The following is a 27,007-nucleotide window of genomic DNA, read 5'->3' on the forward strand; positions in this document are numbered from 1 at the left end:
TGACCACCCCAATTGGGCGCATCCACGTGCACTGATGGGCCTACCCGGACGCGTCTTTGTGCGACGTGTGGGTCAGCCCACAACCGCCCGGGCTGGCCCATGTCCTTTTTGGGAAAGACCTCGGGTATATCCAAGCCGAGTGATGGCCTTGCCCAAACCAGGCCTGATGAAGCCCCTTGGGTTGACCCAAATCCACGTTCGAGCGCGTCCGGGTATACCCAGCAACCATGGGGACGACCTAAGTTGAACATGCCGGCCGGCAGAGTCATATACCGGCCGGCATCATCGGCCATGTCAGATATAACGGTGATATGTTGATTTCAGCACAGTAATAGCCAGACGACCTATGTAGCATGAGTATATATAGATAATACATATTATAGGAACGTTCTAGCAGCAAGCTTAAGGAGCATGGGCGGAAGGCCAAACCAGCAGAGCACAATATGCTTATTTTGTAGCAGGGGTGGAAGGGCGTCAAGTGACGATCAAAGCACCGACCTATAATCGTTCCGTGGCCCAGTCGGCTTCCCTCTTACCTCCCTTTCACCCGTTCAATTCCAGCACCTGTCCTTTTTTTTCCAGTACAAGTCTTGCCCCCCACCCCCTCTGGTTCAACTCTCGGAAGGGTCATTTTTTTGCCCACCACCACCTTTTCTTTTATCTATAGCCTATATAGGTACCCAATTGTCTAGATACTTTCCATACAGCCACGCCAGCTGAAAAAAATATAATCCAAGCACCTGCCCCCTACCTGAACTATGAAATGTATTTTCCCATCACCCAAGTACCATAATATATTACTTGGAACATGTCTAAGTGTCCCAGCATTTTTTATATATTTTCTAGGCTGCTATATAGGCTGTAATAAATTAAATACAAATACCCACACCCATGGGTCAACCCACACCAAAAAGGGCTAATGTGATGTGACAGACCATGGGCAAGCCCACAATCTGGGTAGACCCATACCCAGTGGAGTAACCCCATGGGAGGACCCCCTCATAGGCTTGGGGAGAGGGGGGGGTTCTTTAACCCTAACAGAGATCAGGGGGGGGTAGCCTGAGGTGCCCGGTGTTTGTTTCCGTCGTTGAAAGATATATTTGACACAGCACTGAAGTGATTGAGGTTTCGCCATCGAGGAAGTGCGTCAAATCTACAGGCTTGGGTGAGAAATCAACAGTCATTGTTATTATAGTCCGTACTGTTGGTCAAGAACAGCAGTCTTCCTGGGCCCCAGGAGTATCAGATGTTGTTTGAGTTGGCCGAAGAGATGGTCGCCCCACAGACCACTATGATGTGAATGAAGCCGGTCGAAAGAGAGTGCGTGATAAGGGTCGGACAGTCCAACTTTCCAGAAAACATTCTGCAATTGAGCTCAAGAGAGGACAGAACGGAAAGGATAGCAGACACTACCTCAACATTACGAAGACCGACAGCTTTCAATTCGTCCTCCCGCTGCTCGACAGTCTTGCAAGAAGCAGCCTTATGATAGACCGCTTCAGAGTCTTCTGTTGATCGCAATGGAGCCGCTAAATCAAGCCGAGAGAGGTCTTCTGCCTTGACCAAACAGATAGGGCAAGGATACAGGGCTCGAACACCCCGAATCAAAGCCATAACAGCACTAAGAGTGGTAAATGAGCATTGATGCTAATATAGACAATATAGGCACGACTTACGCTTCCTCGTAGTCAGCCGCAAGTATCAGGATCATAGGAAATAGTTTTGCGCATCTTGCCGTCCCCACATCGAACCCAGACTCCAATGTTGGAGTGCTTCGCCATGTCCTCGAGTAGTTTATAGAACGTGCCATACCGCATTCTTGAAATTTGTGAAACCTGGTTTCCCCGACTCGTTTGCATCTTCATCGACCTGGTTGATGATTAAGCTATCAGTTCGGAAGAAAACAGAGAACACGACCTACAATCGGAAGCCATCCTACGATTTGTCCTCCTCCCCAGCCAGTGCCATTGCGGATACCAACAGTAACATTTGCAAGGCGCGCGATGATCGGGTATCCTTTCTGGGTACCGAAGGTGGAAAGCTTGGCCTTGTCGGCGTAAAGGATGAACGGTAGTATTTTGTAGTCGGGGTTGAAGTCTAAAGCAGACTGTCACATTTCGTAAATGAAGTAGAGAACGATAGGCGTAAGCTTTACCTGTGCATCCCAAAAGGCTGATCCAGTCCATGGCTCGGTGTAAAACGGAACCCATGATGTCCCGTCGAATCGAAATCGTCGCTCTGCATCCCAGAAGAAGTATGGAGCCAACCGAGGATCTTGCACCAAGTCGAGGCTCCAGTCCCACAAAGGACGAGCGTGCATCTCAAATGTTCTTGGTTGCCCTTTGTATTCCACTTCGACTGTATACTCCTTGAACTAAGGGAAGTTGTGAGCGACAGCAGCATCGCCAACACGACCAACTCACACTTGTACAGAGTTGAGATGCCTGCTCCCATCTCTTATTCAGGTCGTCGTAGTTCTTGACCGTGAATTGGGCTGGGCTCGCAGCAACACGATTGATGAGCGATATCAAAGCATTGACTGCCTTCTTGTCAAGCATGTTTGTGTTCGCGAAGTCGGCAAACTCGTAATTCAGTCGTGTATCGAATGGTAACCACGGTTCAGAGACTGGTGGTGGTCGGCTTGTTGCCCCCAATGCCTCCAGCTGGATGTATGTATTGAGAGCGATGTATTGGGTCGGCAAGCCGCTGTGTGGATGAAATTCGCGTTTGATATCGTCTTTTTCGGGCTGTGGTGCTTCGGGTAGAGTATCGCCATCGTTGGGCAGAGTATCGCCATCGTTGATAATAGGTAGAGGTTCGTCCGCAACTTGCGCAAGTTCTAGAGAGTAAGTGAGACTGTGAGAGTCGAATTATTATCTGTACCTGAGTCGTCCGGAGGATATTGTTCTGTTCCATGAGGATCGGCTTGGGGATTCAGACTTGGAATTTCTGAATCATATGAGCGAACAATTTAGATTTGAAAAAGCTTGAAACTGACCTCTGGGAGCGCTGACTTGTACTGGAGAAGCCAAAGAGCTATTCAGTCTTCATGGTATTTGAACTTTGCCCATGGAGACATACGTTCCGCTCGGAGAGCTCGTAGAAAGGCAGCCGTTTTCCGTTGTTCTTCAACTCGCTTGTTGCACCCTTTCAGGTGGCTGCCCAGACCCTGGAACCTCACGGACTGTTGACAGAGCTGGCAGATTCGACAAAGGTGGTTGGCGGGATCTACTGGGCAGTCCTTCGCTGTCAACATCGGAGTAGTTGAGTTGGAATCGGTGGATGATTCAAATCACGTGTGTCAATCATCGTCTCTTCTTTGACCGTGTCGACCATCTACGGACCAGCAAAACCATACCACTCCGGGGCTATCCCATGACTGTCGACTGAGGATGCTCGCTAGCCATCCCCGAGCGAACCACGGTGTGTTTTTAGTCAATCTCACTCCAGCTTTTTCGTCTCATTTCTCAATTTAACTCAGAGCTCGATTCTAGATGCAACCTGCTGGCTGCTAGTGCCGAAGACTACAAAATTGCTCTCTGCTCCGACCCTGACTTTGTATGGACTGTCCAATATCACCACGAAAGCTCACGGATCGTATGTTTGCCTTTTCATAAAAGGCGACGTTTCCTCAATCTAACTGGCCTTCTAGATATCTGCCTCTGACGACCATACAATCCACATATGGAGCAGCACATCCCGAAGCCACACCACAATACTCACCAGTCACTCTCACTATGTTACGCCTGCTCCGAAAGACGATCTGGTCATTTCTGCCTATGGCGATTCAGAACGGGACCATGCTGCACTTTTCCCTTGGCGACACCGTTTACTTCGAAAAATAGGCTCCCAAAGCCAGGGCAGCGCTGTTCGGAGCGTGTTTCGGCTTGTTTTTACTTGCGATCGTGGATCGCTGGTTGGCGGCTGCGCCGTTGACCAGACTGTTCGCATGTGGGACATCTCAGGCTTTTCGAATACCAGCACAGGCTCCGGAAACTTCGAGCTCCTCGATACCTTCTCGACTGTCAAATATATACTCGAAGGTCATGACCGTGGTGTCAACTATGCCACGTTCCATCCCACTCTCCCTCTCATCGTTTCTGCTGCCGAAGATCGCACCATTAAAAGCTGGCGGATGAGCGAGACCAAAGCATGGGAGGTCGATTCCTACCGCGACCATTTCAATAACGTTGCGACGGCCCTTTTCCACCCCAACCAGCTTATCGTTTCCTTCGGTGAAGACAAGACTGTTCGTGCTGAGCGAGCTGTTCTCGGTGCTACTGCTGGTGCTTCATCCGAGCTAGACGCGTGGGCGAGGGAAACTCCAGACGATATTCAAGTTGATCTGGTCAGTGTTCAAGAAAGTGGATGGGAACTTGACGCAGATGCCGGAGGGGCGGAGGCCATGAAAGCGGTCGAAGAGGATGCTACCCCAGATGAAGACTTGTCAGGCTTAGCGCCAGGTATCACCCAGACGGAGCATGGTGTCCGCAACTCCTCACGAGCGCTGCCTAATCATGTAGTTACTAAGCGGCAAGATCGTTCGAGCAATGCAGGTATATTTTCTGTCTCTTTGTATAACATTTGCTAACGTTGATTCAAAGCTTCTCAATCGCCAACTCAACGTCAACCTTGTGTCAATGGACTCATCGGTACTTGACAACTGTCGCATCCTTGTCGCCTCTCCAGCTTCACGTCCGACGCAATTCGCAGAAACGTCACTATCCTTCCGGTTGTCGTGCAGTCGTTGACCTCCATCTGCACTGAACTGGGGAGGGTTTTTGATTGGTTACTGGCAATAAATTGGCAGATTCAGAGGCGCAAGACACACTGACGCTGCGAGATATAGAGTATACTTGGGCCCGGAGACTTGTAAAAATGATAACTTAGGTTGTTCACAGGTTTTCTGTCTTCCTTTCAAATTGGCCTCAAGGAGTTCGGAGAAGGATTCGACCTATTAGATATAATTAGAACATTGTGTAGGTCCAGGGTCGGTTTGATTGCATCAACAACACATTTAATCTCTCTTTGTGCTTCCACTGTAACGACGACTGATCCCTCGAGCATGGCCTCTCATCCCCGACTGGATTATCAATTCACTCAGCCAAGGTCGGGTGCGAAAGAGGATGACTACCGAAAGGTAAGTCTCTGGTTCCATGCCACATTGACATATCTCAAATCGTCAAATTTTCTAGACTATCGATGCTCTCCAGCAGCAGCTGGCGGCCCTTCAGGCATCCTCTACTAGATCTGGACCTACACAGACGGCTCCAGCGTCGACTATCAATGGAGGATCAATCTCTACTGGGCAGGAAACAGACGATTTAGACAATGAAAATATCCTCGATTACAAGGCGTTGGCGATGGAACTCGGCAAAAAGCACACTATCCTCTTTTACCCCTTCCTTCGACAACCGAATTTTACCGCTCGTCCAACTAATCCCCCATCAATCCAAGGGGCCGCGAACGTCAAAGATGTATACGGAAATCCTGCTCTACTCTCAGCATACCGAACGGAAGAACTCTATATGGCGGTCCCCGAACAACTCCACAAGCTGGTTAATGCTGCGCTGTTCCCTGGATTTGCGAAGGAGGTAGGTTTATTCAGAATGACACGAGATTTTTCATTCTTAACATTGTTCAAGTTCCTCCATCATCAAAGCGCCCGAACGATCGAACATCATCAACGGCTTTGCGACAGAATCTCCCTCGACTTGTCGAGCTCGCTGGTCTCCAGTCCGTCGACTACAAAAAACTTCTATACCATGCTGGCGAGGATACATCTCAACCGCCCCAAACCGCCTTCCCACCATTTTTACGTCGAAACCTCGGAAAACAGGAGAAGGACCGCTACCTCAACTCATTGGGTCCATTCGTAAGTCACCCGCTATAATTGCGCCACAGGCTTTTGATCGATTTTTCGTTTACAGGTGCTTCGATATATACTCTTCTCTCGAGCGAGCTTGAAAGGCGATGGTCGCAGTGCTCCTTCGGGCAAGGCTTTGGGAGCTAAATGGGGTGTGAAGGATCCAACCGTTGGCGCAATGGGCTTGACTGTCATCACGGTCAGCCTTATTAACCCGTTTTGGAATCCAAACTCACCCGAATATAGATGATTCATATCCTTTACACAGAAACCACAGGCAAAAGCGAAAATTTCGAAGAAATTGGGCGTCTCAGCAAGTTAAATCTGGGTGCTATATTCGACAAGGTTGTTCGAAACTTGCGGATGAACTGGGAAACTCCTCGAATGCAGAATCGAATCCTGCCTTTCTGGAAGGATATCACATTCGCAGGCGTATCGGCGGTGTCGAGTCTTCTTATCTCCCCGACTCTCCATCCAGACGACTCGGACGAGGACGAAAACTTCAATGCTATGATGCAAGATGTCACTCTAGATGAAGACGATATACGGCCAATGCTACCACCTGTCACGCCTGGAGAATACTTCAACGCTTCCATTGGGTTGTGGGTGGATGACAGTCCGGAATTTGCGGGCACGAGCCAGGATCCGGGTAAGTTTTCGTGTTCAGCAGTCTAAGTGATTCTGCTAATCCGTCATAGAGTTAGCAGAGAATATCAGTCAACGAGTACCACGTCAATCGTCCTCCAACGCCGCAGCCATTTTAATCCCCGCAGCCATGCCGCGCGGAGCACTCTCGATCGCTTCCACCATGAGCGCCTTGACTGAGCCTCCCGAGAGCGACGACGGAGGAGAAATAGAAACTCTTGCTGTCGCACAGGCGAAAAGAGCTCGAGGAGGTGGAGCTAGAGCTCGAGGAGGCAAAAGAGGTGTTCGTGGCAAGGGTCGTGGCGCGGGGGTGGGTAGAAAAGGCAAGGAACGCGAAGTCCCAGTCGTCGAAGTCGAGGAAGAGAGCATCCCACTGGCACCCCCACCACGGCCTCGACCTGTTCCTCGACGCCGAGTGGTTGTCGAAGGCGGTTCTGATTAGTGGCTGAAGGAAGTTGTCAATGGTACTTGATATTGTTGCTGCTAACATTATTTGACATGTAAGACGGACTTACTAGTAACATGAATTGAATCTGTGCAAGCCCTTTTCTACTTGTGTTTAGATTTTACGGGCACAGCGCGTGCGGCGTTCGCGACGAACGCGTCTACAAGCAGGCATGTGATCAATTTCGATTCGGATCAAATCATGTCAATGTCAATGCTTCTTAACAAACCACCACCACCACACGACGACGCCGACGAGGATTCAGACGTTGCGAAATGAAACGGCAGTCTGGGGTTCTTTGGTTGGAAGGGAGGAAAGCACAAATGGAACTGCGGGGGGGGGAGGGCAGAACGGAGGACTGAACTTGGCGAAATTGAAGTGGGGTCAACTGTTGATTCAGAGTCCCTTCACGGTGCCATGGCCAGCCGTAAGTCATCATATTTAGTTACTCAATCCTCTCTTATGCTCTTCAGCAAGCCAACTTCCTTCGAACTCAAAAGTCAGCGGTCTGCATAGTGACAAACCGCCACAAGCTACAGCAACGAGCTTGTTTCCTCCAGCAAGCACGAATCCTTTTGCTGAACCTGCTGCATCCGCAACGGCCTCAACTCCAGCCCCGGCTATAACGAGCGCATCTGCTGTGAGCCCTGCTGCTACACCTGCTTCACCTTTCTCGTTTGGACCAACTGCGCCAGCAAAGGCGCCAGAGCCAGCTGCAGCCAAACCATCTGCATTTTCTTTTGGTCTAACTGCTCCAACTTCACAACCTACTCCCGCAAGCCAGCCTCAGCCAGCTTCACGGCCTATCTCAACGACGCTCAACGGCAAGCTACTACTAAGGATGCTGGACAAATTGCTGGATGGACTGAATGTCCTTCATGTCATTAACGAACCCACGGCGGCGGCTCTCGCTTACGGACTGGACAAAGACAGTAAAGCCAAAATCATCGCTGTTTACAATCTTGGTGGTGGAACTTTCGATATCTCCATCCTCGAAATGCATGACGGCGTCTACAAAATCAAGTCCACCAACGGTGGCACCCATCTTGTCAATGGTGGTGAAGACTTCGATATTCTCCTCGTTGACCGCATCCTCAAGGAATTTAATCCGAGCACCGTATCGATCTCAATGGCGATCAGATGGTCATCCAGCGTATCCGTGAAGCGGCAGAGAAGGCCAAAATTGAGCTTTCGTCAACCGCCCAGACGGAAATAAACTTGCCGTTTATCACCGCCGACGCAACTGGTCCCAAGCATATCAACACGAAACTGCTCCGTACGCAATTTGAGGCCCTTACTTCTTCCCTCATCCAACGCACTGTCACTCCCTGCAAGAAGGCCCTGTCCGGCTGCGGACGTCGAGCCCAGCGATGTCCACGAGGTTATCCTTGTCGGTGGTATAACCCGTATGCCCCGTGTCACGGAGACTTTCAAGAGCGTTTTCGGTCGCATAGCAAGGGTGTCAACCCTGACGAGGCTGTCGCTATTGGCGCTAGTGTTCAAGGTGGTGTTTTGGCCGGCAACATCACGGATGTTCTGCTTTTGGATGTTACGCCTCTTTCCCTCGGTAAGTTACTCCATTTCTGTCTTTTGGAGTCAGACTGACGGGGTGATCACAGGTATCGAAACTCTCGGTGGTATCATGACCAAGCTCATCACTCTCAACACGACCATCCCTACCAAAAAGTCGCAGGTCTTCTCGACTGCCGCTGACGGTCAAACTGCTATCGAGGTCAAGATCTACCAGGGCGAGCGTGAACTCGTTGCAGACAACAAGCGCCTCGGTAACTTCAACCTGGTTGGCATTCCTCCTGCTCCCAAAGGTGTTCCCCAAATCGAAATCACCTTCGACATCGATGCTGGTAGGTCTATCTCTCTTTTTTCGCCATCTAAATTAATCAACGTGTTACTAGATGGTATTGTCAACGTCTCTGCCAAGGACAAGGCTACTGAAAAGGACCAGTCTATGACCATTGACTCTTCTTCGGGTCTAAGCAAGGAATGGTTTCTGACGCTGAGCAATACGCCGAGTCGGACAAGGAACGCCGCAACCTCATCGAAATGTTCAACAAGGCCGATTCCTTCTGCGCTGACACCGAGAAGTTGGTCAACGAGTTCAAGGACCAACTTGATGCCGCTGAGAAGGAGAAGGTATTATTATCAAACTCATTGGCGAGCTCTGTGCTCTTGCGCTCCAAGCTCAGGCTCGCGACGGCTCTATCACGCCCGAGGCCATCAAGACCAAGATGGACGAAACCCAGGTTGCCTCACTCGGACTCTTCCAAAATGTCTACGAGAAGAAGAACGCTGAACATGTGGCGTCATCGGAAGCGCCCGCTGAGGAGAAGAAGGACGACGACAAGAAGGATGAGAAGGAGTAAATACCCGATGTGGTTCTATATTGCATGACGCCTAACCTAGACACCAAAAGTACTTTGCTCGCTTTACATCGATCTCAGCCCTGTAGCCTTAAATACTTAACCCCCACTCAACAACTTATGAATCTAACTGGCAGTGAAGCTTATGTGTGAGCTTTTCGTATTGCAGCCACTGGTATCAGAGCATTGACTGTTGCTTACCACCCATCAGTACACCCCCCGGAAAGTGATGTAATGCTCTGCTCTTCTCTTTTATAAATCAATATGTAGTCTAGATTGTCTTTTACCTTTCCTGTATTGTAGTACCCTCGGTTCAAATCCTCCTGTAAACACATTATAAGTCCTCAATTTCCTCCTTCATTACTTCCTTACATGGTTTCAGTTCAGTATAACAAATAATGGCTAGTAGTAATCACTACTGTAACAAATGACTACAAAAAGGAGCCCTTTCCTTTTGACTTTTTTTTGGCCCCCTTGGATGACTACAGGACACCTTATATAGCCTTTTAATAATGCTCAGTTTTAAAATGCCTTATAAGAATACACTCTCTTGCAAAGATTGGGTTATATTGTAAGTGGACGTCAAAGTATAAAATGCCATATAAAGTTGGCCTAATTTGGCAGGATTGCCGCATCTTGGCAAGATCACGTCAATTTGGCAGAATGATACGATCTTATGAAATATGAACCGCCTTTTAAGCCGGATTTGCCTTCCAGCCTTAAATTGCCTAATTTGGCATTTTCAGGCAAAAAAAAAAATTCCAACATGAATGATGTCGGAAACCGGGAAAAACCCTTATAAGGACAGATTAACGATCTACGCTCATAAGGTAGGGAGAGTGGCCCGTTGCTTACAAGACCATGTAATCAAACTATGGCACACGTAATAATTTACTGCCTCGGAGTCAAAATATTAATATTATAAACATTGCAAGTTTCCAAAAAAAATATAATGGTTATGCTTATACCCTTGCTGTCCCACCAATAGACCTACATAAGCCCATGACCCTATAAGTGAGGACCCCTGAGTCCTGATGAGAACCTGTCTACACATAAGGTAGACGACATTTGATGTCATCGAGTGATGGCATCAAAATCCGTGACATCCTTACTCCGTCATGAGGGAATAAGTTAGAGAAATTTGAAAACCTAGAAAATGAAGCATTCAGTGGCCTGAGCAGATTGTAGGTTTAAATTTTCCATATCTGCCCCCAAAGACCAAGTTATGCCTTCCTCTTTAGGAAACTATTCCTTGTTTTTTTTCTAGCTATTATTTGGCTTTCTGAGCATTTTCATCTTAAGGATCACAAAATATTCGCATGTTACATGTCATGTCACATGACTGATTGTCACGTGTATGTAATCACATCTGAGATGATCGATCCCAGTGAGAAGTCGGTGGGCCCAAACGGTATAGAATGAGGTTGTTTTCGAAAATCTGACAGCACATGTCAGATCAATGTAATCATTTGGGATAAATTGTGTGTAGTTTTGATGCTCTCATAATTTAGTCTCATTCCATCATCCACAACTCTTCTTTGAAGTGCAATTCTTGTCTGAAATTGCCCCAAGTCCACTAACATCACCATTGCATCAATCTGTATGTCATCAGAAAGATTCAAAATGGTGCCATGTTGTGCACTGCCCCAAGCACCTTCTTCTCCTCTTTCCACCATGTTTCCTCCACCTCCCTCCCCGGGTCTCCAGGCCTTCCCTCCTATGCTAGTGTTTGTTATGCTGTCCTACTCAAGATGTTGGCCTTCTAGCATGGGAGGGTGAAAGAGTTGATATATGCTAGACAGTGGCATGGGTAGCTCGCTGGGTATGTTGTTTCTCTTGCTCACTCACAGCCTGCTAATGAGTACCTCCAAGGTGTGTGTGTTCTAGAAGACGAGCTGCAGGTGTTTGTTAGGTATGTTTCTTTCACCTCCAATTTTTGCAGCAGGCTCACGAAGCCTTGTAGTTAGATACCATACTGTAGCAATTTATTCAATTTGGCGTGCCAAAAGGGTGTGACATTGGTGCCAAAATTAAATTTTCGGCGCCTCCTGTCAATGTGTGTGACCGCCGAAAATTTTCGGCATACTGGAGCGGCCCAGAGGGCCGCCAAAATTTTTTTGATGGTTGTTTGACATTCGGCATCCGGCTGTGGGCCCGTGACACGCCGAAATATTTTGGCATCGAAGGGCCGGTGTGACGCGTGACTGCTGAATTGAATAAATTACTACAGTATCTCACTGGGTATGTTTAGGCCCAACATCACACTTGATGGCACCACGGCCACTGCAGCGCTGCATGGTTGAGGGGGCTGTGGTCTGTGGGAGACAGGGAGGGGAGCTGGTGATTTCACTGTGGGAGGGTTAAATGAATAGCAGGCTACTGGTGTATTATGGTAGTGTTCAATACATCACATTATATCCCATTTCATCCGGGTATCCGCAAAGCAAGTGCTGTATGGAATGTTATCAAACGGGACAGTTGTATTGTTGTAGACATTCGGTCTCAATTCATGCCTCTAAATCACTGGATTTTAGGACAAAAATTTGATCAAACGCGACAAAGTGAGACATAATGAATATAGCTGTTTTGGTCTCACTCTATACCGTTTGGGCCTCCCGACTTCTCACTGGGGATGATCTTCCTATCATGTCATCGGACTTGACTTGTACACATTATAGATAGATTGAAATAAGCTTGAAAACAGACTTTTAAGCTCTCAGCTAAGGTGATAGAACATGAACCCTCAGCTAAGTATAATTTTTGCCCCAAAAAAGTTCAAGTGTTTATTTGGTGTTTTCTGCTTATTACAGTGCTATCTGAAAAATCTCTCTTCAAAATTTCACATGTGGCTGTGTAAATCAGTCATCAGTCACGGTTGATGAAGTCAAATGTCGTCTACCTTACTGAAAAGTTGGGAGACTTTACAATTTATAATTATTCATATTATAACCCGGTTCCAACCCTCTGGACGGCTCCATCTCTGGTCCAACTCACATACCCCTTGCACAAAAATGTTCTTTATGCTACAGACAAACATGAATATAAACATCCCAAAGAGAATAAAGATATATCCTTCATAACACATAGGCAGAGGTATTGAAAGCTATATAGAAATGTCAGCTCTGAAATAACCTTTCACATCAGGGAAAAAGAACTTTTCCCTGTAGTGCTCGATAGTCGTAGTAGATAGGGTAGTGGGGTAGACAAGTACCCCACTAGGTAGTGCTACCACAATCACCTGTCATGTCTAGGTAGTACTGGGTAGCATCGGCTAGCTGCCACCGAACTTGATGGTAGTCATGAATAGAATTGATTACTCATCCTAGGCCAGTGCTTATATTCATCGAAGGAGGACATAAAAATTGATTGCATTGCATTGACTTGGAGGTACGCTACAACAAACACAACCTGAACATATGAAATCCACCCATGCCCCACACCACCAACCCCGGGTCTCATCCACCCCCTCGGCCCTGCTGAGACCAACCCCGATAAACTGACGATGAAGCTCAAAGACAACGGAGATGAGAGGTAGCGAAGAGGGGGGTTGAAGGCGGATGTGTTTGCGGGCAGCGGAGCACATGAGGGGAGGCGAGAGAGCTGGACTGTTGATGAGAAAATGAATGCTAGCTGCGACGAAAACTCACCCATACGGCTGAGGGCAGCAACGAGCACTTCTAAAAATGTTAGCATGGAGGCGGGCAGGACAACCACACACACACCACATGGTATACGTAGCAGCAGTCAGGTAGCCACGAATGGCGGTAGGCCGGGGGACAAGGGTGGACGGATGGATGGACGGATGGGGGAAGGGACAGTCGGAAGGGGGGGGAAGATGAGGGGGAAAGGTGAAGTGTTGCTGACGAAAATCACGCCACTTTATATGACAGCGCGACCATCAATCACATCAAGCACGCAATCGATCGACATGTGAATTCGGACTTAGAAGAAATTGGAAGTTGTCTTGCAACCTTGGAATGAACCAGGGTGTCAAATATGAGAATATATACCCCAGTACACCATAAGTAGGTAGTGTATTACATAGTTGGCAACTCTCGAGGATATTAGCTGCATGATCATGGTGATCGTCAAGGGCCTTCGGCTATCAGCATCTACAGGCAGATCTGTGTGGTGATACCCGGAGCTACCCAACAATACATAGATGCACGCTAAATACTACCAGGCCTACCGAGGCTACTGGTGCTCTCCAGCATTTGGTGACAGCTATCGAGAATTTTTCTTTTTCCTGATGCAATCCCTCTCTCAAAGATATTATTTTGTGAGTCACAGAAAGCTAAATAAGTACCCAGTGAAAGACATATCAAAATAGACATATTTTATTTCTTCTATATGGAAACATGAATCAAAATGTCTACACTCAACCCATGTTTGAATGAGGAAAAAAGTAAGTTTGGAATTTTCCTAGTGCCCAATCTGGTGACCAATCAAATATTACTTGTCACATCATCGATCATGATATTCATCTACAGTACCCTCTTTATTTTTCGTCTCCTCCGTTACTTACCTGTACCGCTACCTGTTCTCGGCTGGCCATGGCCTGTGCTTGACACATCAATTAGGGGGGACACTCTGCGTTAAGCTCTGCGAACCGAGCGCTCGACGCCGAAGAAGATGGAGCCATTTGCCTAATCGGCCCGAAAAACAAGCTGGTGTCCTTTAAACTGACTGAGTTGTTGGTCGGAGCTTGGAGTTGGCGCCCTCTTTACTTCGCCATGCATCTCCACCACCAATCCCGGGCAAACTCCGACTCGTCGACTGGGACGGATGAGAAGCAGATGCCTGGCGAGCAGGCGAAGACAAAGTGCGTGTACTTCAGTCCCAGCTTCAGCGGATACTCATACACGTGGAACAGGCGCGTTGCGTGGCTCAGCTTCATCGTTGGTGGCCAAATCATGCTCGTGGTCATTGCCTTGTCCGTGCTACTCGCCGTGCGCCATAAGAAGCAGATCCCGATGGGCAAGCAGCCAGTCGAGTTCTTCGAGAGCAACCCGCAGGTGCAGACGTACACCTTCACGACCGTAGCCACCGCGCTGTCGATGTTCTCGTCCTTGTGAGTGGCCACTCTGGCGCATTGATCGTGACCACTGACTATGAAGGGCTCATGGGTTCTGCAGCCTCTTTGCCGAAGCTGTAAGGCACGCGCTCATCGTTGCCCTTACCCGTCCGCTCCCGATTTCTGCCATTGGATTTGGCGTCAAGCTGTCCAAGAAGTCGGTCATTCTCGACCCCGCATACAAGAACTGGTTCATCGCCAGTGCTTTCGTCTTCCTTCTGGGACTAGGTCAGACACCAGGGTGCGTTTTCCCCTGCTCTATTTGAATAATCGAGCTGAGAAACCGTGAAGATGGTCCTCGCTGCTTACACCGAGCCGCATTACTGTCCTCGTCCCGATCATTGCGAATGAACTCGACTTGAACTCCACATCCACACAGGCCGAGTTGGCGAATCTCACAGAAACGGTCTATCAATCCAGTAAATATGATGTTTTCCGATCACACGATAGCTGACTTTGAGTACCCAGTCAACAATTTCGACATCATACCTGCTCTCATGGCAAGCGGCTACGCGTCAGCGAGCGCATACGTTAGCCAGCCGGGCGTGATTGAGTTTGGAAATTACACCCATGCATTGTCCACATGTCCGTGTCTCTTTTTTTGCCATTCTTTCGAAAGGCTTACAGCATTCATCTTAGGTGGCATAGTCCCACTCAATCTCACCCTAAGCGATACCTCAAAACTGGCCGAAGACAGCGGGCTTTTCAACGTCGTAAACACCGCTGCTTTCCCGCCATCAACCTCTCTTGCAGACGCATTCGTCGTAATGGAGCAGCAAGGCATTGAGCTGGACGTTTCGTGTGCCTTCTCCACATTTGCAACGCTCAACCCACCCATCTCTCGAGTCGCAAAACGCGTCAATGATCCCGACCTGCCGGATAGCTTCTTGTGGGGAATTAGAACAGCTTGCGACTCTGGTCAAAGTACGATTCTGCCTTGCTCTTCTTATTGGCATTTCATTTAAAGCCATCTCCTCCAGCTATAATGACCGACGACCGGAATAGCACCTTTTATGTGTTCCAGCAGAAATGCGACCATCCTGCGGGTCCGACCTTTTGTGAGTTATCTGCTGAATCTCAGGGTCCCACTAAAACGGAGATGCCTAGATATGGTTGTCGACGGCCAGGGTATCTATCCTGGCGACTTTGTCTGCGAGATGACCACTTCCATTCGAGTCACCCTCTCCAACTATACCTCGGGAAACTCCATCAGCACAGAGTTTTATAATGCCCCCGATGTGGTCCCGTTCCCGCTCGGCACGATGGGTGCGCTGAGCCTTAGATCGGTGCAAAATACAATTGCGTATGGACAGTCGGCCGACAGCAATATCATTGGCGACACGCTCGTGAGCATCTCGACGCAGCAGGGTGCGTTTGACACTGTCGATGTCAACAATCCAGCAGACATGGCGAACTTTGCGCGAATCATCGTGAGTTGTCGGTGCTTCATAATGCAGAGCATTGCTTTAAATTCAGATCTAGGAGTCATATATGACAGGACTGGTCGAGCTGAGTGCGACAGTGAGGAGTGCTTACCTGTTTTGACCATGCGCTGATGGCTCTTAGGTGGTAAAGACCCGCCTTGCGCAGGAGCTCCAGCGACAGGGCCGCCTCACGCCCGACAAGCTGCGCACCAGCACGGGCTTCGCGTTTGTCCAGACGCTCGGCTGGGAATACAAGTCGCGCTCCAGCACCCTCGTGCTTATCCCGATTTTCGTCTTTGCGGCCGTCACCATCGCGGTTGCCTTGGTCGCGCAGTGGTACAACGCCGGCGTGCCCGTGAGCCATGCCAAGTTCGACGCGGGTGATCCGTGGCTGCTGATGTCCGCCGCGGCGGCCGGCGGGATGCAGGATGTCTTCCATGGTGTGCAGAAAAGTCAGGTGAGGGAACGGGTGGATGAGAAGGTGACGCTGGGGCGCGTCGAGGGGCGCGATGGATTCGTCACGGTCGCTGCTGCAGAGCAGTAGACGCGGAGGACTTTTTTTAGTACTTCGACTCGGGGGTATAATATAATATCCATGTGAATATTGATTATAATATTGCAACTTTGTTATTTCTCCGCTGAACTACAAATGTGGAGGATTAAACAGCTGGAGGGCTATAGCTAATAAATTCTTGAGGTTTCCGGTTCTCAAACGGATCAACGTACTGACGCGTGTGCGAAGATTTTGCCTTTTGCATCTTCCCAGCACGATGTCTGTTTATCCGAAGCCTGACTTCTCGAATGTCAAGACTCGACATCACTGCCGCCGCCGCATCTCTTCGGAGTCTTCCCACCTGTCCATGTGCCCATCTCCTCTCCCCGCACCTTTCTTCCCTACCCCTACCGTCGTTCCCGTCTGCGGAGCGCTGCCTGTCTCGCGTCGTCATTCGGCACCTGCAGTGAGCACGTATCGCCACACACCTGGCTCCACTGACTTGTCGAGCAGCAGTAGGATTGCCCCCGCTGGACGTTTGCTCCGTGCCAAGCCCTAGCTTTCCCCGACCGATGAGCGCGATTAGTTCAAAAGGGCACACGACCCAGAGGCTAGACGGGCGGATATCCTTCCTACGCTCTCCCCGCCCCATGCAGCCCCAGGCCCTCGACAAGCGCCCCACCATGGTCCCTGTCCCAGTCGCTGGCCAGCCCGCACCCGCGCCAACGACAAGCACGACGACAGGCCTCAAATCGCCACCAAGGCGAAAATCAGCTGACGACAGCCAGCTCCTCCTGGAGTTCACGATAACCGTCCTCCTCTCCTTTGTCGTCCTTCTCGCGCTGCTCTACGCGGTCGAATACTACCTCCGCCTCTTCCTGACCGCCCACCCGACCGCGCCGTATTGGGCGGGACAGCTGCTCGACACGCTGGCAGGCCTGTCGCCGCTGGACGTTTTGCAGGTCACGACCGGCTGTGCGGGCGTCGTGTTTGGCACGATGGAAGGCGTGAGGAGACTGCGGCTAGCGCGCCGACCGAGAAGGATACGGAGAAGGATGGATGCAGAGCTTGGCAACGCCGAAGAGGCCGACGCCAAGGGTAGTATTGGGTCGGATGTGTGTCCATAGGTACGTATTTTCCTACGTACGCCACCGTGACTTCGTGAATAACCCCTCTAAAAGCCTTTCATGTGGTTGTCTGTATCCTGTGTTTTTTCTCTGGGCACTCGTTGTAAAGGCTTTTTTTGTACTACTAGTATCAAGACGCAATTCCGAGATGATTATGCCATACTTGCATTTGGGCTCGAGCCATCCAAACAGACTGACTAGACAGGAATTCTTCCTGCTCTTGGCTTCGAAAAGGAATCTTGAGGAAACTTGAAAGTTGAAATTGAGAACGACAAAAAGTTTAGCAGTTACCAGCAAGTAACGTAGGAGCACTGTGAATATACTTGTCTTGTCTTGTCTTCAAGTCATTGGGATTTGTATTTAAAATTTTCACAATCACAAGCTTTTGCCCTCAGTGCACTCTGAATCCTCTTATTCCTTTGCCGCCCTCCTCATCCGTTTTGAATGTAACCACAGCGTCATCGCCCAGGCCACACCGGATACCAGCACGACAGTCTGCGTCATCATCAACTGCATTGTTAACAATATAGGCAGATACCCACCGCAGAGAACACAATTGGGCGAATCCAATGAAACTGCTTCGTGAGGAGCGCGCCTTGGATTGGCGCAGATATCAGCGTGCCAATACTTCCAAAGGCGAGCGCGATGCCGCCGCGGGCACTGCAGATGGGCAGTCGATGAGAGACGCTCACAATGAGGAAAAGGCCGAGACAAAACACACCCAATTTCTTCTGGTCCTTTCGCTAGGACAGCCACACAGGGGAATCCGAGTGCGAGCCCTGCGTATATGATGTCAACGGATGTGAGCGACTACGAGAGGAGAGGAGCTCACAGGTGCTGTAGAACGAGCCGTACAACAAGCTGATAATAACCAACGATGGCGCGTTTGTTCTGTATCTCCGCATCAGACGAAACCCAAGTTCGAAGGCGAACCGTACAATCCGAGCATGGCGAAGATCATGCCGCCTGCGCCAACAGAGCAGACCATCATAACGGCCAGCGGGCCATAGCGGTCTGCAGCGTGCGTGCCAAGGAGCCGGAAGACCGTTCCGAAGGCGTTGAGCATCGTGACGGCGTAGAACGCAAGATGGGTGCTGAGCCCATGTTGAATACTCAAGAGTTGAATGTATACCACCGGGAAGTACAGCCCAGTGAAGCCCGCGAAGACGCTGGGAAAAGTTTATGTTAGGTTACATGGAAGTCAACGGGAGAAACAGAGCGGACGGACGCGAAGACGGAGAAAACATAGGCGGGCTCAGAGAAGAAGGATTTTGCGTGTGCGAAGGGGTTGTGTGTTGCATGAGGCGGGAGCCTGGTGCGCATGAGGCAATTTCCCACTAGAAGGCAGGGCGGGATTATAGCTCCACAGGCACGCAAAGTGTTACCGAAGCCAAGTCGAGGGAGAAGGTGGCTGAAGCGAAAGCGTTAGTTTTTGAGACAGTGCAAACACCGTTCTTACTTGATCACTGTAGGGATCTGTCAGTCACGGAAGCCTGGCGAGAATATGAAGGACATACTAATCGGAAAAACGGCGGCGCCGATGGAGGAGCCGCTCAGGACGAGCCCGGATGCCAGCCCTCTATGACGCTTGAAATGGTGGAATACTATCGTGACGGAAGGGAGGAACGTGAGTGCGAGTCCGATGCCCATACCAATTCCCTGTCTGAAAAACATGAGTCAATTAGAATTCGAGAAAGAAGAGGTGGCATTACGCGAGGAAGATCTGGTAATAGTTATTTTGCTTCGCCAGAGATAACATGAACACTCTAGAAGATTAAGTTAGACATGAGCAGGCAGCAAAACGGGAACTCGGACGGACGAGAACGTGAACAGGATTGCGCCAGATATTTGCAGCTTATGAAAGCCCCCACTGTCGAAAATCTGCCCAACGAACGGCGCCAGGAGGTATGGGAGCATGTACTGCACACTGCCTATCCACGCGATGGCACTCGGACTGTTGTCTGGAAGGTACACCCGAACGTAGTAGTCTTCGAAGACACCAAATGCATAGGCAAACCTGTGGAACAGTAAGAAAATGAAATTGAGTGGAAAATAGCGGAAATGTGAACCCGAAGGTGGAGAAGAGGACAAGCCAGCTAGTATGGAAGTCATAAATGGGAAAGACAGATGTTATTATGACGACGCACGCTCCAACAACAGTGCTCCAAGCTTGAAAACCGCCATCCGGGAACTCGAGGGTGTGTTGGTGAGCTTCTGTCTCGTTCCGATTCAGAGTCAAGGCGACCTCTTGGGAGGAGCGCTTCTCTGACTGTTGCTTCTCCGCGTCCGAGTGGGCAAGGCTCATTCTGAGGGTGGTAGGGTAGGGTCGCGCGTTAATGTTCTCGCACCAAAAACGAAACGTGCCCCCCCCCACAGCTTCCGGAATCTGACCCGCTCTTGCAGGGATAGTTGAGACAAGATACATAGAAGGGTGTCGAAGGGTGGCAGACGGCGAATCACGGAGAATATCAGCTGCTCCGATTTTGCGAAAACTACATCTTCGAAATTCGAAGATCATGGGCGTGCAATCTGCGGAGCATGCTCGGGTAACGCGGGACGATGTGTGGCAAGATCAACTCGAGAGATGACAGATCTTGCACAACGTGGTGAGGTCGACGTCGAAGGTTAAGAAGCAATTGCACCCAGTTTTGACAGGTGTCACATCATTTTCATGATCTCATTTTCTTCTCCATTACAACCAGTTGACTGGTATAGCCCAGCTGGTGTGGTGAGCTGCCCGACCGTCTGCGAATCACCGATGGATAGAAGCCTGATACCGGTGCACATACGAGCGCTGAGGTCGCACCGCACTCTACCCCCGCTGAGCGGTTAGTAACAGCCACTGGAAGACTGGCGCTGACTTCATACAGTTGTCTAGGAAGATTCATTGGCTCGTGATGCACATCGCGAACTTTTGTAGGAGGTCCCAAAGGGTCTAAGTATCTGAACATGCTCGGCTGAGACTGGAAAACCGCTCTTCTGTATGTTCATGTCACGGTCGTTATCCCTCGAGACTCCGCCAATTGCAATGCCGTTACACATACGACTACCACCCCGGCCGCAGGGCGCAATGTCCCTTACATTCACGCCGCTTCCGCTCGCAGATGTTGACCCTGCTCTGCTACTGCTCCCCGACGTCTTGTCCCACCATGCCAGACTCAGTCCGGCCCATCCGGCGTTTGTTTACCGAGACGACGCATCAGGAGACAAGAAAAATATTACCTGGGCAGAAGCGTATCGTGCATTTCACCGAATGGGGAGACTTTTTTCTACGCGGCTCACCGGTTTGTCCTTCATGGGCACAGTCATTGGTATTCTCGCAACGACTGGTTAGCATTTTTTTCTCGAGGAAATCTCTCAATACTCACAAGTTTTAGATCAAGTAACCTACCTTACCGGGCTTGCAGGGCTTCTCCTCGCAGGCTTCGTACCATTCCCCATTTCCCCGCGCAATTCGGATGCTGCTATTGCACATCTTCTGGAGTCGACCGCTTGCCACCACCTTCTTGTCAACAGCTCCGATAGCTCTATAGTTAAGCTCGCTAACTCTGTGCGAGAGCGCATGGGGACGGCGCTTGATATCCTCGAATTCCCGTCCTACGACGAGCTGTTTGGCTCCAACGAGCTTCCATGTGAATTGTCTTCATTTCCACAGCCAAAGGTGGTCGAAGATGACCTTGCCGTCATTATGCATTCCTCCGGTATGCATACCTATCGCTACCGTTTTTGCGTCGACATATTGACCTAGAACTGTAGGATCGACTTCGTTTCCCAAAATTATTCACATTACGCACCGGTTCCTCCGCGAAGCAGGTCTTACCCCTTGTAAGCAATGTTTCTCGTTTGTGTTGTCACAGCTCGCTGATTGCAGGACAGACTATGGCGAGGTAGACCTCTGTGGTCAAGTTCTTTCGGCATGTCTTGGCTACCCTGTCTATCCTTACCGCTATGCTGATGCTTTATAGGTCCATACCATTCCCATGTGCCGTACGTATTGCCCCCGAATTTGTGGAGCTGTCGCTTAGGATACGGCTTTTAGACATGCTTGGGCTGAATGAATTCCTTTACGCGGTAAGCTACACATAAACTCAGTGGTTGCGTTTGCAATTAGATTCTAGATCTACACCGGCATGGCACTCGCGGCGTTTTCTCCCGCTTCTCCAATGCCGAAAGCACCTACTAGCGACGCTATCCTCAATGCAGTCAGGGCGACCGGTTCCACAATGTTTGTTTGTACGCCGACATTCCTCGAGGTAACGGCTGTAAATGCATATATTAGCTCGTACTGATCCTTGGTAGACGCTTCATTTGGATACGCCCACCGTGTCATTGCTGAGTCAGTTGACAGCGGTCGTGAGCAATTCTATTCCAGTTTGCCCTCGGCTTATCACTGCCTAGATCTTCGGTGGCGGACCCTTGAGGCGTAGGGATGATTCTCCCGTCATTCGAAGGTGTCGCTGACAAGAATACAGCTACCGTTGGAGACGATCTTGTGGCCAATGGAGTACATCTTGTACATCAATATGGCTCGTTAGTTTCTCTCCTCTGATGCAAGCCTGAGCAACAGTCTATTAAGCCTGACGTAGGACAGAGGCGAGTGGCGTCTCAATGATCATCCCAACTGCGAATCCCACAGAGGGCTGGGATTGGTTCCAGGTGCGGCCAGCTGTATTATTAGTATTTCGCTCTATTTATGCCACGCACCGATTTAGCTATCTCCCCATGCCGATCCCGTTTTCAAACCAATCGAAGATGCCGGCGTCTCAGGCGTCCATCAACTCTTTTTAAAGGTATGTCTAGTCATCGCCCAGTTGCTTATGCTCACCTAGGCGCCCGCCCTACCAGAAATGTAGCTCTCACACTCCAGCGATGCTCGACACTGTCCTCGATGATGCGGATGCCCTCGATACCAAGGACCTCTTCCTCCAGCATCCGACGAATTCAAGTCTTTGGAAGGTGTTTGGGCGAAGAGGCAAGTCAGGTAGAGGATGGGAAAGACATAGTCTTATACATCGCAGATGACCAAATCGTGCACTCGAATGGCGAAAAGGTGCGTGCTTGATTGATTCCCTTGACGTCCGTAAAATTAAACATCCCCGTAGACGAACCCCGTCCCGATCGGTGTGTGGACAGTTTATGTCAATCTTGAGTTGGGCGCCGCTGATTGTAGGCGCAGAGAAGATCCTCAACGAACACGCGGCGATCAAACATGCCATCATTTTCGGACACGGACGGTTTCACGCCGGCGTGATCGTGTTTCCGGAGGATGAGGAGCGCGTTGATCCGAGTGATTTATCGCAAGTTGCCGCGTTCCGACAATTGATCTGGTACGTTAGACGGTGATGGATCGTCTTTTGTGCGTTGATGAACGACATAGGGACGGCGTCGAGGAGGCCAATCGTATAGCACCCACTCATTCGCGAATTTTTAAAGAGGTACGCGGAGGACAAAACGGGGTAAATTCATCTGACTTTGTTCTCAGATGATCTTGGTTGCAAACTCGGCGAAGCCTTTGCAGCTCACTGCTAAGGGCATCCCGTCACGCCAATGGGTGCTGCATTCATACGACCAGGACATCGCAAGATTATACGAGGATGTGGAAGACTCCTTCCAAAAGCACTTGGAGTCACCCGTCCGCTTTGACACAACATCGAGTCTCGAATTTGTACGCAAGGTTGTCGGGGAGGTCATGGCCGAGCTCCCGCCAGACGACGCCGACCTCTTCCAACACGGATGTGATAGGTAAACACACGAGTATTGTCAGGCTCAAGCTGTTAATGACCAATTGTAAAGTTTACAGGCAACTTGGATTCGCAATTCTATTCTTCACGCTGCTGCTAGCGGTGACAAGCTCGACTATAAATCGCTCCCGACTAACTTTGTTTACTCGCACCCCACCATTCTTGCTCTAGTTGAGCTCCTCACTACGCTCTCTTCCACGCCGTCTTCTCAAGTTGAATGCGAAGCTGCTCAGGAACAGCCCATAGTGGAAATTTGCGGCGGGTCAGATACGCCACTTATTATTCTCCCTGGCGCAACGGGGTCGATTGCCCGATTTTATGGCCTTCGACAACACTACAAGGGTCGGATTTGGGGGGTTCGCATTACAGACTCGACCCCCCTTGATTCTATGGAGGTTTTAGTCCAATATTGGGCTGATGAAATCCGCAAAAAGCAGCCTATGGGGCCGTATCGTATCGCCACTTTTTGCACAGCATCACTTCACGGTGTCATGCTGACGAAGCTGCTGGAGGGGACAGGCGAGGTCGTATCAAAGCTGTGTTTTCTCGACCACCTACCGATGCTCTACCTCCGGGAGGGTGCTGAATGTGTTTTGCGGGCCGTCACCCAGGCTGAATACGTCGCTCTGGCGGCTGGGGAGGTGACTGCGCTGCTCACAAACGATCCAACAATACCGGCAGTCGCTGTAGCCAACTACGAGGCAGCAGCACGCGGCAACCCTGATGTCCCCGCAACCAATCTGCGAGATGCGCGAATTTCGCGGGTGTTTGTCGGCCACATTTATGATTTCCTCTGCTCGTTCTACCCCGCGGACCAGCCGTGCTCGCTCGAATCACTTGCGAGCCCATTCATTCGGTGGCTATCGACTTTCAATGCACCCGCCGCCCTTCTGGTTGCAGAGAATGGCATCAAACGCGTGAGTCGGGGAGGCGCATGGCCCGATCTTGGTGCCAGTCTGTTGGGGAAGCATGTGGAGGTTCAATTGCTCGACGGGGTGGGGCACTTTGGGATCTTTTCGGATGAGCGCGTTGCGCGGTTCCTGCAGAATTAATTTACTGTGATATCTATTTATTTCAGACTGCTATTTGTTCCTTGTCAGTATTAGAATATTGAATACTTGTGGGGCGGGTATCATTTATTTGGGAATGATTCATGGTCGAGTGATTTTCTGCTCTCACGGTCTGGATGGACTCTGGAGATAATCAAAGAAGGTTGCCGCTGGCGGGCGAGGTGAGCTGGTGCCGGGAGAAGAGCTCGGGGGTCGAAAGATCTTCACCGAGGAGCGAATCTACGAGCGATCATCAGCGCATCAATTTTGGCCAAGCCTTCTGACACACACACCACCACCGCGATATACCACTTCATGACGCTTGGGTCTCATTCTCCATTCCTCCCCGCTCTCAAGGATGGCTGTTTCCACCCTACGCGCCCTGCTCAACCTCATGACCGAGGCAGTAGACACCATCGAGGGTGCTTACGCGGCTGCCAAAGCACCATTGCCGGTGCTGGATGACCCATATGACCCTCAAACCCCGAGCGAGGCCTTGCGCGCTGACCCAGTGGTGGCAAGCGCAACCACCATCCTCATTGCCGCCGCCGCCCAAATCACTGCCACCGTCCGCAATCCAGTTCATACAGCAGTCTTGACTGCCTGTTACGTCAGTTTTTTTTCCCTCTTTCTTTCGTTCGCTATTCTGACGCTAAAAGTAGTTCCACGTCGGCTCTGCAGTGAGGGTGGCTTCAGAGCTCAACGTCGTCGAGATATTGCGGGAGGCAGGTCCGGATGGCCTCGCTGTCGAGGACATTGCGAGGCCAAGCGGGGGCTCGTGCAGACGTGCTGGGTGTGTGGTTCCGCAACACGCCCAGTATACCACTGACGTCCTCCAGCCCAAATTCTGCGGACTCTGTCTACCTGGCACATTTTCCGAGAGGTTGCTCCTGGGACTTTTGCCAACAACAAGATTTCGTCGGCCATGGACAAAGGGAAAGCCTCGAAACTTCTTGTGGAAAAGTGAGCACGCTCTTCCTTTGGGTTGTCCTTGAACTGTACTCGTAATCTTAGTCGGGAGGAACGCTTCACTGGTGCTGTTCATGGAACACAAGGCACTGCTGCGTTAATCGAGTTCTGGTGCGTCTTCTTACTCCAAGTTTGCTCTTGTTAACAGCCTTGATAGTGGTGACGAGATATTCAAAGCGTCTGCCAATCTCGCTGAGACGATTCGCGATATGGATGGCGAACCGGTTTCCCTCCGACGTGCTTTTGGCTTTGAAGAAGCATCCATCTTTCAGTGGTATAACCGACCAGAGAACAAGTACAGACGAGATCGTTTTGGCATGGCGATGCATAGTACCGTGTCTGCGCAAAGCCACGAGCTCATATTTCAAGGTGCGATACCCTCAAACCCATCCTGTACCCGACTAACGTTAACAGGATTCGACTGGAGCCAGTTGCCAGAAGGGAGCGTCATTGTTGATGTAGGCAGTGGTGTCGGGTCAACACCGCTGGCAGTCGCCCAACGATATCCTTGCCACAAAGTCGTCATTGAAGATTTGGCGGAGACTGTGGAAGCTGCGAAGATTGTGAGTGCTTTTTCTTCAAACAATATCTTTTGCTAAACGAGTCCAGCACTGGCTTGAACATTACCCAGAGTACATTGAACGCGGGATGGTCGAGTTCCAGGGTGAGCACCCCCTTTTACACCTGCACATCTTACTCCACCTGACATGCTTTCAGCTCAAAACTTCTTCGAAGCCCAACCAGCGAATCGACTTGGCACCGCAGACGTTTATATCATCCGCCATTGTCTGCACAACTGGCGAGACAACGCCTGTATCACGATCCTCAAGCAGCTACGTGCCGCTGCGAAGCCAGAGACCCAGCTTGTGGTGATGGACAGCATCCTCCCCGTTGTTTCTGGTGGAGAACACGACGACCCACGGATCAAGGACATTCCTGGGGCCCTCCGCCCGCTTGCGCCGCCACCGTTGTTGCCCAATGGCGGAGTTGGCGCGGCCAGGCTGTATTCGATGGACATGACGGTCAGCGGAATTTGATAGACATTCAAACCCCTCGCTGACGTTGGCATCAGGTACTGAACATGCTGAATGCATGCGAGCGCACGGTGGGCGGGTTCGTGGACTTGTTAGGCAAGGGCGGGTGGAAGGTCGTCCGAGTCCATCGGTTGCCGGGGGTAGAGACGTGTCATATTGTGGCCACGGTACTCTGAACTATACTTGTCTTTTGATGTTTGTATATTAACAATATATTTGGACGATTGGATTCGAAACAGCCTTGCAAGCAAAGAAAAGGGAAAATGCTCGGCAAAGACACCTTGCACATGCGCATGCCTTGGCGGTGGTCCTTCTAACTTGTGGTAGCTTTGCAGAGCTTCTTTAGTTCGTGTTGGGACTGGCAGGCAACATTGGAACCACAATTCTCTCTGACCTATCACCTAGGTGTGACTAGGTGTGACTCGCGGTCACACGGTCACACCACAAATTTCCCTCTCTGTTTTTTTTTTTTTTTTTTTTTTGTGGCACGTTAGATAGAAGTGAATAATCGCTTTCGCTCCCCAGTAGCCTGCCGTAGTTCTCTTTCGAGATTCCGTCAGGCATCCCGGGCCGACATCTGTCGGTCATCCACCACCCGTGAAGTGTGAGGCATGGACTTGAAACCACGCCAGCCGGATCAACCCACTCGAGGAAATGCGCGTTCGCACTTGGCCCTTGGGCACCTGGTGTGGGGCTGCAGCCTTGGGAGACTCAGGGCGTGCAGGAGGGATAAACCCCCCAGATCACCACCCATCATTGTCC

General features: G+C 50.3%; 6 protein-coding genes across 6 annotated transcripts; 4 read left to right on the forward strand and 2 right to left on the reverse strand.

Moving 5' to 3' along the window:
* Positions 1-1,242: 1,242 nt before the first annotated feature.
* On the reverse strand, positions 1,243-3,256 carry MIND_00925900 (uncharacterized protein; the record flags this gene model as incomplete). The annotated part of the gene is made up of 9 exons (XM_037365888.1): positions 1,243-1,621; positions 1,677-1,756; positions 1,813-1,869; positions 1,922-2,107; positions 2,156-2,374; positions 2,424-2,839; positions 2,884-2,949; positions 2,999-3,019; positions 3,082-3,256. 9 exons carry the CDS (start codon positions 3,254-3,256, stop codon positions 1,243-1,245), a joined length of 1,599 nt encoding a protein of 532 aa, XP_037217300.1.
* A 4,117-nt stretch (positions 3,257-7,373) lies between these two features.
* On the forward strand, positions 7,374-9,337 carry MIND_00926000 (Heat shock protein 70; the record flags this gene model as incomplete). Its single annotated transcript, XM_037365889.1, has 6 exons — positions 7,374-7,383; positions 7,430-8,037; positions 8,097-8,523; positions 8,576-8,818; positions 8,870-9,058; positions 9,108-9,337. 6 exons carry the CDS (start codon positions 7,374-7,376, stop codon positions 9,335-9,337), a joined length of 1,707 nt encoding a protein of 568 aa, XP_037217301.1.
* A 4,730-nt stretch (positions 9,338-14,067) lies between these two features.
* MIND_00926100 (Protein arginine N-methyltransferase) lies at positions 14,068-16,376 on the forward strand (the record flags this gene model as incomplete). The annotated part of the gene is made up of 10 exons (XM_037365890.1): positions 14,068-14,156; positions 14,208-14,405; positions 14,470-14,649; positions 14,700-14,827; positions 14,877-14,993; positions 15,048-15,332; positions 15,389-15,466; positions 15,516-15,838; positions 15,891-15,929; positions 15,975-16,376. 10 exons carry the CDS (start codon positions 14,068-14,070, stop codon positions 16,374-16,376), a joined length of 1,839 nt encoding a protein of 612 aa, XP_037217302.1.
* A 252-nt stretch (positions 16,377-16,628) lies between these two features.
* On the forward strand, positions 16,629-17,452 carry MIND_00926200 (uncharacterized protein; the record flags this gene model as incomplete). The annotated part of the gene is made up of 1 exon (XM_037365891.1): positions 16,629-17,452. Exon 1 carries the CDS (start codon positions 16,898-16,900, stop codon positions 17,450-17,452), a length of 555 nt encoding a protein of 184 aa, XP_037217303.1. The 5' UTR covers positions 16,629-16,897.
* Positions 17,453-17,863: 411 nt separating this feature from the next.
* On the reverse strand, positions 17,864-19,970 carry MIND_00926300 (MFS general substrate transporter; the record flags this gene model as incomplete). The annotated part of the gene is made up of 12 exons (XM_037365892.1): positions 17,864-17,947; positions 17,995-18,112; positions 18,174-18,231; positions 18,285-18,343; positions 18,391-18,621; positions 18,681-18,863; positions 18,912-18,918; positions 18,970-19,115; positions 19,165-19,218; positions 19,272-19,469; positions 19,522-19,548; positions 19,600-19,970. 12 exons carry the CDS (start codon positions 19,968-19,970, stop codon positions 17,864-17,866), a joined length of 1,536 nt encoding a protein of 511 aa, XP_037217304.1.
* A 4,630-nt stretch (positions 19,971-24,600) lies between these two features.
* MIND_00926500 (Methyltransf-2 domain-containing protein) lies at positions 24,601-26,421 on the forward strand (the record flags this gene model as incomplete). The annotated part of the gene is made up of 10 exons (XM_037365893.1): positions 24,601-24,852; positions 24,905-24,971; positions 25,027-25,035; positions 25,082-25,205; positions 25,257-25,322; positions 25,369-25,580; positions 25,626-25,774; positions 25,821-25,875; positions 25,929-26,233; positions 26,284-26,421. 10 exons carry the CDS (start codon positions 24,601-24,603, stop codon positions 26,419-26,421), a joined length of 1,377 nt encoding a protein of 458 aa, XP_037217305.1.
* Between the last annotated feature and the right edge of the window lie 586 nt (positions 26,422-27,007).

The sequence above is a fragment of the Mycena indigotica genome, assembly GCF_014461135.1.
Source record: "Mycena indigotica strain 171206Taipei chromosome Unknown Mind.scaff0008, whole genome shotgun sequence".
Classification (NCBI taxonomy): domain Eukaryota; kingdom Fungi; phylum Basidiomycota; class Agaricomycetes; order Agaricales; family Mycenaceae; genus Mycena; species Mycena indigotica.